The 12,958-nt window shown below is 45.7% G+C and overlaps 1 protein-coding gene across 1 annotated transcript in view; it reads left to right on the forward strand.

Moving 5' to 3' along the window:
- LOC144766461 (vitellogenin-1-like) overlaps positions 1 to 12,958 on the forward strand; it is a 1,095,729-nt gene that overhangs the window by 472,291 nt on the left and 610,480 nt on the right. Inside the window, exons 14-16 of the mRNA XM_078650353.1 lie at positions 9,582 to 9,706; positions 9,797 to 9,904; positions 12,595 to 12,714. Coding sequence (XP_078506479.1) covers positions 9,582 to 9,706; positions 9,797 to 9,904; positions 12,595 to 12,714 — 353 coding nt within the window. The remainder of the gene's footprint in view (positions 1 to 9,581; positions 9,707 to 9,796; positions 9,905 to 12,594; positions 12,715 to 12,958) is intronic.

Consider the following 12,958-nt stretch of genomic DNA (forward strand, 5'->3'; position numbering starts at 1 on the left):
CGTTTTGGGGACGTTGTTGGACACTCACCAAGATACTTTTACTATTCCAACTTCAATCTAAACCAATTTTGGAGAAAGTGTTCGGCAGAAAAGGGGCAACATTTACTACTCCCATTCCATTTTAGACCATTTTGGGAAATGTGTTGGACACTAAAGGACAGCTTTTACAATTCTCACTATAATCTGAACCATTTTAAGGAAGGTATTGGAGACTAAAAGGGCAACATTTACTATTTCCATTTCAATCCAAACCATGTTGGTAACTATGGTGAACACTAAAGGGGTGACTTGTTATTCCCTCTACAAAATAAACCGTTTTGAGAAAGGTGCTGGAAACTAAATGAGTGACATGTACTAGCCCCACTTCAATGTAAAAAGGTTTAGTAAAGGCGTTGGACACAAACAATTTTATATACACAATCAATATTCCGTACTCGCACATAATCTTTAACATATAAAATAAATATATAGAAGACACAATAATGCAAACCTATATATTTAAAATTAAACATTAACATATAAAATAATATACTCATCACTATGTATAAAATATATATTTATTGTCATTTATTATTATTCCTACATTTTGAAACATATACAAAAAAGTATATTATACATTTAAAAATCATTAAATATATTACCTATATAATAAATATAAATTATATTACATTTAAATTATATAAAAAACAAATAATATATTGCTATACCATACATACACATATATATATTGAGAAAAATATTGCCATGCAAGGAGATGCCACACAGGTGATAACAGTACCTCCGTTTCATTGTGATTAACAGGCATGTAACAATCATCCCCACCGTTGGCATTGCCAAACTTGTTTCGGGCATCACGCCCTTGTTCACTGGCCGCAGCACAAAGTCCCGGCAGCTGTGTGGACATTCATAGCTTTTCCCGCCAGAATGGGACTTCTCCATGCCCAATGGAATTCTGGGAAATGCAGTCCTACTGAAACCTAAATAGGTGCTGTCCAAGGAAACGTGCTCATAATTTAATCCCCAGTGGGTCCCAAGGTAAGGAAACGTAACAATGTCTGTTGATTAGATCGCCCCACACAACTCGGTAATCATCAGCTCCTCACGGCACCCCAACGACCGGCAACTCGGGTGCACAGAGTACGTGGCAGGGCACCTCGGCAGTGTGGCATGCCGTACTTCCATATCAAGAAAAATGTTGCCATGCAAGGAGATGCCACACAGGTGATAACAGTACCTCCGTTTTAATTTAGGGGACAGGCACGTGACAATCATCTCCACCATCGGCTTTGCCAAACATGTTTCGGGCATCCCGCCCTTTGTTTACTGGCAGCAGCACAAAGTCCCAGCAGCAGTGTGGACTTTCATAGCTTTCCCCGCCCGAATGGAACTTCTCCATGCCCAATGGTATTCTGGGAAATGCAGTCCTACTGACACCTAAATAGGTGCTGCACAAGGCTACGTGCTCATAATTCAATCCCCAGTGGGTCCCAAGGTAAGGATACGTAACTGTGTCTATTGATTAGATCACTCCACCCAACTCTGTAATCATCAGCTCCTCACGGTGCCCCAACAACAGGCACCCCAGGTCCACAGAGTACGTGGTAGGGCATCTCCGTGGCATGGCACACCGCACTTCCGTATCAAGAACATTTTTGCCATGCAAGGAGATGCCACACAGTTGATAACAGTACCTCCGTTTAAATGTGGGCAACAAGCACGTAACAATCATCTCCACCATCGGCATTGCCAAACATGTTTCGGGAATCCTACCCTTGTTCACTGGCTGCTGCACAAAGATTGGGCAGCTGTGTGGACTTTCATTGCTTTCCCTGCCCGAATGGGACTTTTCCATGCCCGATGGTATTCTGGGAAATGCAGTCCTACTGAAACCTAAATAGGTGCTGTCCCAGGCTGCGTGCTCATTATTAAATCCCCAGTCGGTCCCAAGGTAAGGAAACATAACCGTGTCTGTTGATTAGATCACCCCACACAACTCAGTAATCATCAGCTCCTCACAGCGCCCCAACGACAGGCACCTCGGGTCCACATAGTACGTGGCAGGTCATCTCCGTGGCATGGAATGCTGCAGTTTCGTAGCAAGAAACATTTTGCCATGCAAGGAGATGCCACACAGGTGATAACAGTGACCTTTCTGAAATTGATTATCTTGGTCATCGCTTGACATGTGATGAAGTCAGACCCAACGTTCGCTTAGTAAATACCATAGATGAACTACCGGATTCCCATTCCAGGGAGGAGCTGGTAACTTTCTTGTGTATGGCCGAATAATATAATAAGTTTGTGCCACGCTTTGCCTGCCATACTCATACTCTCAGGGCTCTTCTTAAGAAGGGATGAAGTTTCTATGGTCAACACAGTGCCAATTAGAATTTGAAGAAATCAAAAGTGCACTCAATTCTGCTCCTTCCTTACAGAGCTTCGACACTTCCTTGGACTCCGTCCTTGTCACTGATGTTAGTTCAAAAGGATTAGGAGCTGCCCTTAAACAAATAAAAGATGGGAAAAAAGAAACTATTATGTTTCTTTCGAGAGCTTTTGTTGGTCCAGAATTGCAGTACTCAGTAATTGAAAATGAAGTACTTTGCATTTTTTGGGCAATCAAGAAATTCACGATATTTCTCTGGGGCACTTCTTTTGTTGTTCATTCGGATCTCAAAGACCTATTTTGCAAGAAGGATCTAGATTCTGTTTCTTCTAGGATTTGTAAATGGGTTATAGCACTTCAAGATTTCAATTTTGTTATCAAGTATATCCCTGGGCTAGACAACATTGAGAGACTGATTGTCTCTCCCGGTAAATACCAAAATGCTCTACTGATCTTGACCCTGAAGACACATGGGAAATAGACAATTTCAAGGTGGGTGAGGTTGTTGAAGGTGTTGTATCTGAAATGGAATAGAGAGAAATATTGATAAATGACAATGTATTGTTTGAAGTTTGCAAGTTTGTGTCTGATGGGTGGACAGGTATTAACAGCCTGATTCATCAACGGGACGGTTTGCGTGGCCCTAATAGCGAATTATAGCGACTCGCTATTAAGGACACGCAAAACGGTATTCATGAATAATTTAGAGAAAAAAAAAGCGATTCGCACGCGGCCGCAAATACCGGTTGCGACTTCCGAAAATCGCATATAAATCGCTATTTCCGGCAACATCCGTGTCGGAATTGCGAATTCTCTGATAGCGAGATCGTCAATAGCGGGACCTAAAATAGCGCGAGATCGGGAAAACGGGAAGTCGCATGTCGAGCACAGCGATGACATCACAACCAGGAAGCAGCCAGGGCCCACCCCCATACACCACAGTGAGGCAGACCTCGAGTCAGCAACTGGAAGAGCTCCAGCAAATCTGTCAGGAAAGTACTGAGCAAGTACAGTGCAGCAATGTCAGAGGAGCCAGTTCCTGGGCCCAGCAACACCACAGGGCGGAAGAGAAAGCTGAAATTCTCCGAGCAGGAGCTGGAGAATTTAATTGAAGGGGTGGTGGCCAACCACTCCAAACTGTTTGGGAAGGACTCCAGGAGGGTGGCAGAACAGGAAAAATGCAGGATCTGGCAGGGTATAGCGTCGACGGTGAACTCCGTGGGTGTGGCCGACAGGTCACTGGACGAATTAAAAAAACGCTGGTACGACCTCCGAGGTCGTGCCAAAGAGAGGGTGGCAGAGCGCCTTGGAGAATCATCGGGCACAGGAGGGGGAGAACCTACAGTCCCTCCAAACACCCCCATGGAGGACCAGGTAGAGAACACCCTGGAGACAGAGGCGGTCATCGGAGTGACTCGTATGGACTCATCCCGCACAACCCAAGATACCCGAGGTAAGTGGCATGCGACTGCGACCCTGTCCCCTATGAATGTCCATGACCAATTAGCCTCCCATATTGTTCCATAGTCATGCCATCATTCCACATCAGGTAATGCCCTGAAGCATTGTGGGACATGTAGTGTGGCCACAATGTAGATTTACCACAATGCAGCCAGACAGGTTCCAAAGTACGCAAAGCCATAGCCAGTCAGGGAATGTCACCCAGCATGCATGTAGCAACTGCACGTGTGACAGATACATGCAACTAATGAACGTCCACTTCCCCTCACAGGTGGTGCAGACAGCAGCGACAGCGAGAGGCTGCAAATAGATGAGGAGGCACCGGATGAGGAGGAGGAGGTGCCGCCACATACACAGCCACCAGCCCCTGCCCCAGCAACTACTCCCGCAGCCAGATCCACCACCAGTGTGCCTCCTGCGTCTAGCGCAGCAAATACTACGGCAGCCAGATCAACCACCAGTGGGCCACCAGCCCCTGCCCCAGCAAATACTACGGCAGCCAGATCCACCACCAGGGTGCCACCAGCCCCTGCCCCAGCAAATACTACCGCAGCCAGATCCACCACCAGTGTGCCACCAGCCCCTGCCCCAGCAAATACTACCGCAGCCAGATCCACCACCAGGGTGCCACCAGCCCCTGCCCCAGCAAATACTACCGCAGCCAGATCCACCACCAGGGTGCCTCCTGCGTCTGGCGCACCAACAACGCCTGCCGTGACACCACCAGCAGCTGGTGCTACTACATCAGGGCCTGCGACAGCGCCAACACAGCGGCCACCCACTGTGTCAGGCCAGCAGAGCAGGCGTGGCACGCCTCGCCTGCAGACCAATGCACCTAGCGGCAGGAGGGGGATTGGACCGGCGCTGCTGAGAGTGAGCGTGGAAAGACGCATGCTCCGTATCCATCAGCTGCAAGCACGGCAGCAAGGTGCCATACAGCTACAGCTCTACAACATTGGGCGCAATGTTGCCGGAGTGGGGGACCGGATGGACCGCATGTCTGCAGCCATGGCAGGTGTGGGTGAGGGTATGGCCCGCATGACTACAGCCATGGAGGCCAGCACTGCTGCAAATACATCGCAGCGCAACGCAGCTATTGACCAGGCTGACCGCCTACACCAGGTCCAATTATATAATTAGCAATGCCACATCACAGTTGTCGCGGCGGTCCCTTGCGCAGCAGCAGCAGCTCATCCAGTGCTGCGAGGATGTGGCCAGGGTCCTTGAGCACCTGACCTGTGCTGTGACAGCACTACACCATCCTGATCTACCTGCCACTGTTGGGGGTGATGATGCCAGTGAGGGGAGATCTAGTTTGAGCAGCCACTCTGCCTCACATGTAGGGACACTAAGGCGCAGCACCAGGCCCACAGCAGCTGCACGTGCCATGGATGAGGATGAGCCACAGAGGCGTTTGGGTGGTACGCGCAGGAGGCGCACATGACTTTCTATGACTCTTACAGGCACAGGCTGAGTATAAGCCTGCCCTGTCCTATCGCACAGCAGTATGCTGAAATACTGTTAGGAAAGTCAACATTAATAGTTTTACCATTATTGTGAATGAATGAAACAAATATATTTATTTTAACAGCACACATTGGCGTAGTGTCATTATAGATTTTTGCATGCATTTGTGATTTGTGAGGTGAGGGTGGAGGGTGCATCAGAAACTGTTCAGTGTGATGTGGTTGCGACGTCTGTGGCCTTCAGCAGGATTCTCCCTGTGTGCAAGGCGCGCATGAGCAGGTGGCCGGTCGTCCCCTTCAGATTCACTGCCAGATATGTCGACTGGTATCCGGCGCTTGGTTGCAATGTTATGCAGTATTGCACAGACAGCCACAATGCGGCAGCACATTGCAGGACTGTAATACATGGCCCCACCTGTCTTGTGCAGTATGCGGAACCTGCTTTTGAGCAACCCAAATGTCCTTTCTATGCAGTTCCTTGTCCGAACGTGCGCAACATTGTAGCGCCGTTGCTGGGGTGTAGCAGGGTTGAGGTATGGGGTGAGGAGGTAATCACGGAGGGCGTAGCCACTGTCACCTGAATGAGAGGAGCAGAGGGTGAGTGCCTGTGCTGCGCTGCTACTTCATAGCAATGTGACATTGTTGACAAAGTGTACTTACCAAGTAGGTGTCCTTCCCCAAAGTCTCCCCTGGCCAGTCGTGTGTGGAGGCCGCTGTGCCGGAATATATAGGAGTCATGGGTACTCCCTGGGTACTGGGCCACAATGTCAGTGATGTAGGTCTTGGCATTGCAGACCATCTGTATGTTGAGGGAGTGGTAGGACTTCCGATTGCGGAACATATACTCCGTGGCAGCTGGTGGGCAGATGGCGACGTGGGTGCAGTCTATGCATCCGAGTACATGAGGAAAATGTGCTACATTGTAGAATTGTAGCTTGGTCAAGTGCAATTCCTGTTGACTGGTGGGAAATTTTATGTATCGGTGTAGCTGGGTCAGCATTGCGTCAACAAAAGTCTTGAGGCAGCGTGACATGGTGGGCTGGGATATCCCCCCAGCAGCCGCTACTATCCCCTGGAAGCTCCCAGAGGCCAGGAGGTGCAGACTACACAATACCTGCACATGTGTAGGCACCGCATTGGTACGCCTTGTTGGGTGCTGCATCAGGGGGTCAAGGTCGTGTATGAGCTGGATTATCATTTCCCCATTTAGCCTGTATTTAGCATATATCTGCTCTCTTGTTTGCCCCAGCAAGGTCACCCGCAGGCGGAATATCCTCTCCTGGATCTGGCCTCTCCTCCGTGCTGCTCGCTGTAGCCTTCGGCGCCTCACGACCATGTACATTCCTGGCATTGTGGAACTCCTAATGCTGCTGCTGAATGTCCTTATGTGTGATTGGGCAGCCCTGAACCTGTTACTGATTGGCCAACTGTTATTTGAAATTTTTTTTACATGGCTTTTATGGTTACCACCTGCTTTGAGTTGTCCTTAATTTGCGCCGCGCAAACAGCGATTTTTGGGTTTTTCGCTATTTGCGGTATTTCATGAATACCGATTGCGATTGTATAGCGAAACCGCAATTTAATTCGCAACTTCTGTGGATAGTCGCAATTTCCGATTCGCTAATGCTCTTCTACCGGGTTTCTGCGAATATTATTGCGTATTCGCTATTATGTGTTTGCGATTTAATGATGAATGCCGATTACCGACATTGCGCCCGCAATTGCTTTTTCGCAGCGATTGCGGGCGCAATTTAGCTTGATGAATCAGGCTGTAAGTCCCTGTCTGAGGATGCATGAAAATGTTGGAATATGAGACAGGAACTCTCACTGTAAAATGATCGTTTGTGGAGAGGGACACGCCTTGTTCTTCTGTCCTCTCTTTGGCAGAAAATCATTCATTTGGCACATGATGGCCACCAGGGCATCTCGAAAACAAAGGAGAGAGTTTGTTTGCACTTCTGGTGGCCAGGTATCGATATCCTTGTGGAACAGCTGGTCAGAGACTGCTCTGAGTGTAGGATGTGTGACAAAGTGTGCAAAACTAGAACTCAACCAATTGTAGTTTGTGAATCTCCAATTAGATGTTGGCAATATATGGCACTTGATTTTCTGGGTCCTTTTTCTTCCAAGACAGGCCAGTTTTATGTTATGGTACTTATCGATATATACTCTAGGGGGCCAGAGGTCAAGGTCACTCAGGGTATTGAAACCAGAGATGTCATAACAATTATAGAAGGCATTTTCTACAGGGAAGGCCTTCCTGAGTCTCTCCTGACTGACAATGTTGTACAACTGGTGTCAAGAGTAATGGAGGGCTTTCTAGCTAAGAAGGGAATTGTTCATAAACGGTGCTCTCTCTATCACCCAGAATGTAATGGGATGGTTGAGAGATTCAACCGCGTATTGTATTAAAATAATCTATTCAGTCAGCTAAGGAACACGGTCGTGACTGGAGAGCTGCAATATTTGAGAAGGTTGTGGCTTACCGGTTGACTCCCCAGTCTACCACTGGAAAAGTTCCTTCTCCTTCTGAGTTGTTCAGGGGATGTACACCTAATACCCATTTGTTTCAATCTTGTATGAGAGGGAATGGGGCTGACATTAGTGTTCCTTAGGATCCTCAGTGGAGGATTCTCCAGGATCTAAAGTTTGCAATAAGGAAAGGCAACTTTGATCTCAGACAAAGAGTTAACATAGGTGATTGTGTGAGAGTACGATTTCCACAGAAGTCCGGAGGTACAAAGTTCTCTACTCCTCGCCAAGTTATTACATTATTTATTCCTTAATGCTGTGAAACTTGATGATGGGCGCATTTGGAACCTTGGTAGTATTGCTCTTGTACGTCCTTCTGTTTCTTCCGATTCTCATTCTCATTCTCAACCCAATTCTTCCAAGTGTATTTCTCCTCTGTGCTGGAGTACCCACACCTGTGCAACTCCTGTGACAATACATGATTGTTTGCAACTGAGGATATCAGCCATTGTTTATATGTTTGTGTTTGGGGGAAGGTGTCTGGGATTTACCTATGTTACTGCTTTGTACGTACCGCTTGTTCTTTATCTAGTTAATGTATGTAACTCATGGAGGCAGCTCTAGAATGTGGAATGTTTTGGTGCCTAGTTACCAAGTACTCTGCTGTCAGTTGCTGCTGTGTGTCCTGTGGGTAGGACGCTTCTGCTATATGATCCTGAAATAAAGAAGAACATATTTCATCATTCTGGCTACCCTTGTACTTCTTCACACTATCCATTGATTTTATGGACAACAGTACATCACTTTGGACTATGCCAGATCTCGCCAGGTAGAGCTGATGCTGATACAGCCCTAGACACGTAGCTATAGTTAAGTAAGACCTACTGAAGCCCCAAATCTTTCTATACTACTTCACATTGGGCTTGAATGTGAGAGGTGGGGTCAATGAAACACAACTGAATGCACTTTTAGCTGAAGGGAACTATTGGGTCTAGTGGAACCTCCCTTAGAACAGGGGTGGTGTGGCGGGGGACGGATGAAAAAAATAAAAATAAACGTACCTCCTTCTTCGCCGCCGCACATCTCTTCTCCTTCTTCTCTGCTGCACCAGAAGCACCCCGGCTCCCGGACTCTCCAAGGCAATCACAACGCTGCATGAGCAGCCTAGTGATTGGTCTGAGCGGCCTGTTTGGCTGCTCAGGAAGTATCTGGGAGGCTGGGCATGTTCTCCACTGGGCTGTGCAACACAGCTCAGTGGATAACATGCCAAGAGCGTATGACTGTTTGGGGGCCCCAAAGGGCTGGCCAAGCCCTCATGCACACTTAGGGAGAGAGTGCAAACCGCTCCTGCTCCCTCTGACGGCAGGCAGCCCAGCCCTTCCCCAATCGACCTGGCTAGAGTCGTAAAGCAAAATAAAATGATAATAACTTCTTGTTATCATCATTTTACTTTTATTTTCCACTGTTCAACAGGCAGTGTGGCGACGCTCCTCTGCCTTAGCGGAGGAGACGCCAATGGCTGGGTTCTTCTAAATGTTTATTATGCGACATTGAAAAATGTAAATGTATTAGCAGTACATTCTATGAAAAGCCCCAAAAAGATGTTAAAAAGACATGAGAGCACGATTTAAACAAGGCCTTAATGTAAGACTGCCTTTGCTCACTTGTGGTCGAAGTAGCTAACTTGAATGTTATATATTCATACATCAGAGACAGAAGAAGCAAAAGAACATTTGCTAATGCTTAATGCAGTAGACTTTATCTGTCTATGTGTACTGTTCCTGTTTTTTTTACAGATGCAATCATGAGCGGTTTTTCTACAAATCTATTTGCCATAAACAAAGCAGCCACCACTCTTCCAACAGCTGTTATTGCCAACATCAAGGCTTACCTCTTGGGAGTAACTACGGACCTTTTTGAGGTTTGAGGTTTAATTCAACTTTTTTGAGCTTATCACGCTTTCAAGTTGACAGAAACTAATTGTTTCTTGCTTCAAATATATATTTAACAGGTTGGACTTCGAGCTGAAGGGATTCAAGAAGTGATAATGAAAAGACACTTGGACAACTGGAGTAGCAGAGCACAAGGTGGTAATGAAATTAGACATATTTTGAAAAAGGTAAGCTATACACTATATCTGTCGGTGAAAGTACATTCTCCTAGTGGCAGAAACTGGATGGAAATGAGAGCTTACACTATAAATGTAAGCTCTTCGTCAGTTCCAGGAAATCCTATATGTGCACCAGGACTAATATCACATTGCACGTGTTTGCGACACATTCCTATAGATTAGAAAATAAAACTGCTTCATTTGCATCCCAAATGGTTGCAAAACAAATGTGCTCATGCCTACATGCATTTCATGCTTCACTTATTGTGTTTGATCAAAGACTAAAGTGTCTTACGCAAATTTTTGTTCTTGTTTAATTAAAAACATCCAAAGAAAATATAATGTGAAAATAATGACCTGCAATATTTGCACCTATAATACCAGGAGTGTTATAAGGGGGGAAACGGCAGCTGTAGAAATTCTGCATCTAAATTAAAATACCATAACATATATAGAGAGCGAGACGAGTAAGGGAGAGAGTGTGTGTGTGTGTGTGTGAGTGTGTGTGTGTGTGTGCATGTGTGTGTATATATATATGAGTGCGAGAACTCCCTTAATTTCGATTTTATGACAGCTGTTTGTGCAGCCTAAAGATGGTATTCCCATGGATTCTGGGGTATCCCACAGTGCAGGGCAATTCCACCCATGTCTCCCTCCGATAGTCCAAAAGGCAAGCTGCAGTGGAAACCCAGGTGCAAATGTATCAAAGACTTTGCATCACCCTTGTGCCACGCAAGGGCGAGGTAAGAACTAGAATGGCATTTACCAAGCCACGCAGGGCCACCTTGTGTGGCACTGCGTGGCTTGGTAAATGTGGAGTAGCCCAAAGCAGTGTAGGTTGCCCCAGCGAGGCTTTCAATACGTGGAGCATTGTTGTTCCCACTCTTCCACCCATGGATTTTGGAGCAATGACAGATTTACCATTAGTGGTAGACCTGGGTGTTAAAAAGCTACTCCTCTCCATGGGAGGCTTAACAAGGAGAAGTATGAATATTTCTCTTCATTTTTTCCTCTATCTACACGTGTTGAATTGTACATTACACGTAGAATGAGGAAATAGCCTCAGAGAATTGTTTTTGTGCAAGAAAGTGTTACTTCCTGCAAAAAAACAATCCTACCTACAATGCAGGCACCATTGCACCATGATATAAGGATGATTCCGTAGGAGCTAGACAGCAGTTTATGCACCAGTGGAGGCACAGAGCAGGAATGTGCTGTATAATGTTAAGTACAGCACATTCCTGCCCTCTGCCTTTCATGCAGCATAGCTCAGAAAGGTGGCTTGTTGCGTTGCGCTGAATGAATATTTGATAAATATGCACCCACGTGACTCTCTGAACCTTTGAGATAGGGGAGATTTAGCCTTCACCACATGAAAGCGGGTGTACCCCACTGTCAAACTCCTTGCTTAGAAAATAAATTTACCATTTCATGAAGAACTAAAACGCATGTCTCATAGATATCGTGCAAAGACACATTTTCAGACAGCACTTCAGCTGTGTAACTTCAGGCCCTCAGTAATCTCAATAAAAAAACATCTGAAAGGAGAACACTGAACTATGCTTTGGTGAAAATAACTATACCAGAAACATATTGAACACCAAACGTAATCACTTCATTCACACTGTGAGTGGACATCAATACCTTCTGACTACCCTAGCATCCCTAGCACATGTTCCTGCCACCAAAGCTGCTCCTTGTGGAGGGTCAGGTTGTTTGGCCATGTGCCGGTCAAAATATTTGAATCTAAGATGGCCTAATACAAAATTAAACCACACTGGAGCCATGCTGTATAATTTGCCCTTAAAATAATTCTGCAATGGGTGCATGCCTACTTGCCGTGCACGCTGCTCATAATGTGCCTACCACCCTTTAGGTAAATTGTTAGCACCCTGTATGTAATTTGTTGCACAGAAGAACACTTCTTTTGTGTGTGCTTTGGCTCCCTGAGGCTGGTGTGCAGTGCGAGTGCTGCCTACTGCCATTTTAGGTGGGGCTCAGAATCCATTAAACCCTCCTTGCACAGTTTGAAATGACCATGTTGCGAGTGCCATCTGTCGGTGGTGGATAATTGCCTATGTCACCTGGTCCACAATCTGACGTTCGCTCTAGAAAGCTGGCATTCTTTTATTTAGATGTGGAATAACTCAGCAGGAATTTTCAAGGACCTTCTTTATCACAGAAAGGCAAAAGGTATGCAAAGGAAAGGAAATCAAGATTGGCACCAAGCACATTTCATTTTATTTGACAATTGCCTTCTTACCCTTCGAAGCTCGGATGATAATCGAATCATCTTAAATGTGAGAAGTGAGCGGACTGACCAATGACATTTTTGTTTATCTTGGCTCTGTAGTTTGGTTTAATATCTACATATGAAGGAGCCATTTTACTGAAAAAGCTTTCACATGTATTAAATCTATAATTTAGTTGCCAATGATTTTCACTAATAAAATAAATGTTTAAATTTGTTGCATTGCATTATGAAGCATCGCACAAAAGGACTGTGTGTAATCTAGACTGCAGGGCTTCGATGTCATTAGAGAAGTGCCACTCCTTGTAACATCTGTGCCTAAGCTTTGGAAAGGTTCGGCCAGCTCACTACATTATTTATACCACACGGATCGGTCTGTGTCTGTCATCGTGTGATTACCGTCATGTAACAGTGCAAATCGGGTACTTAACATTATATTTCCCTGCAGCTATCTGAGTGGAAAGCATTGCCAACCCATGCACCGCTGGCATCTGCGTACCTGAAGTTGTTTGGACAAGAGATCTTCTTTGCTAAGCTCGACAAGGACAGCATTAAGCGTGCAGTCGAGGTAAGCCATACATCAGTGGTTCTTAACCTGTGGTCCCAGGACCCCTAGGGATTCCCGAAGCCTAGTCAGGGAACCGCAACTGTTTCCATAATTAAGAAATCTGAAAATGAATAACGTTTATATAAATAAAGAAGCATCATTTAAAATTTGAAATCATTTTCTATATTCGATTGTGAATGAAAAAATTACTTCAGTATGTGAGCCTTTTTGGTGTATAATTGCTTTTGTATTTTTGCTTATTAGC

This window comes from Lissotriton helveticus, chromosome 1_1, assembly GCF_964261635.1.
Source record: "Lissotriton helveticus chromosome 1_1, aLisHel1.1, whole genome shotgun sequence".
Classification (NCBI taxonomy): domain Eukaryota; kingdom Metazoa; phylum Chordata; class Amphibia; order Caudata; family Salamandridae; genus Lissotriton; species Lissotriton helveticus.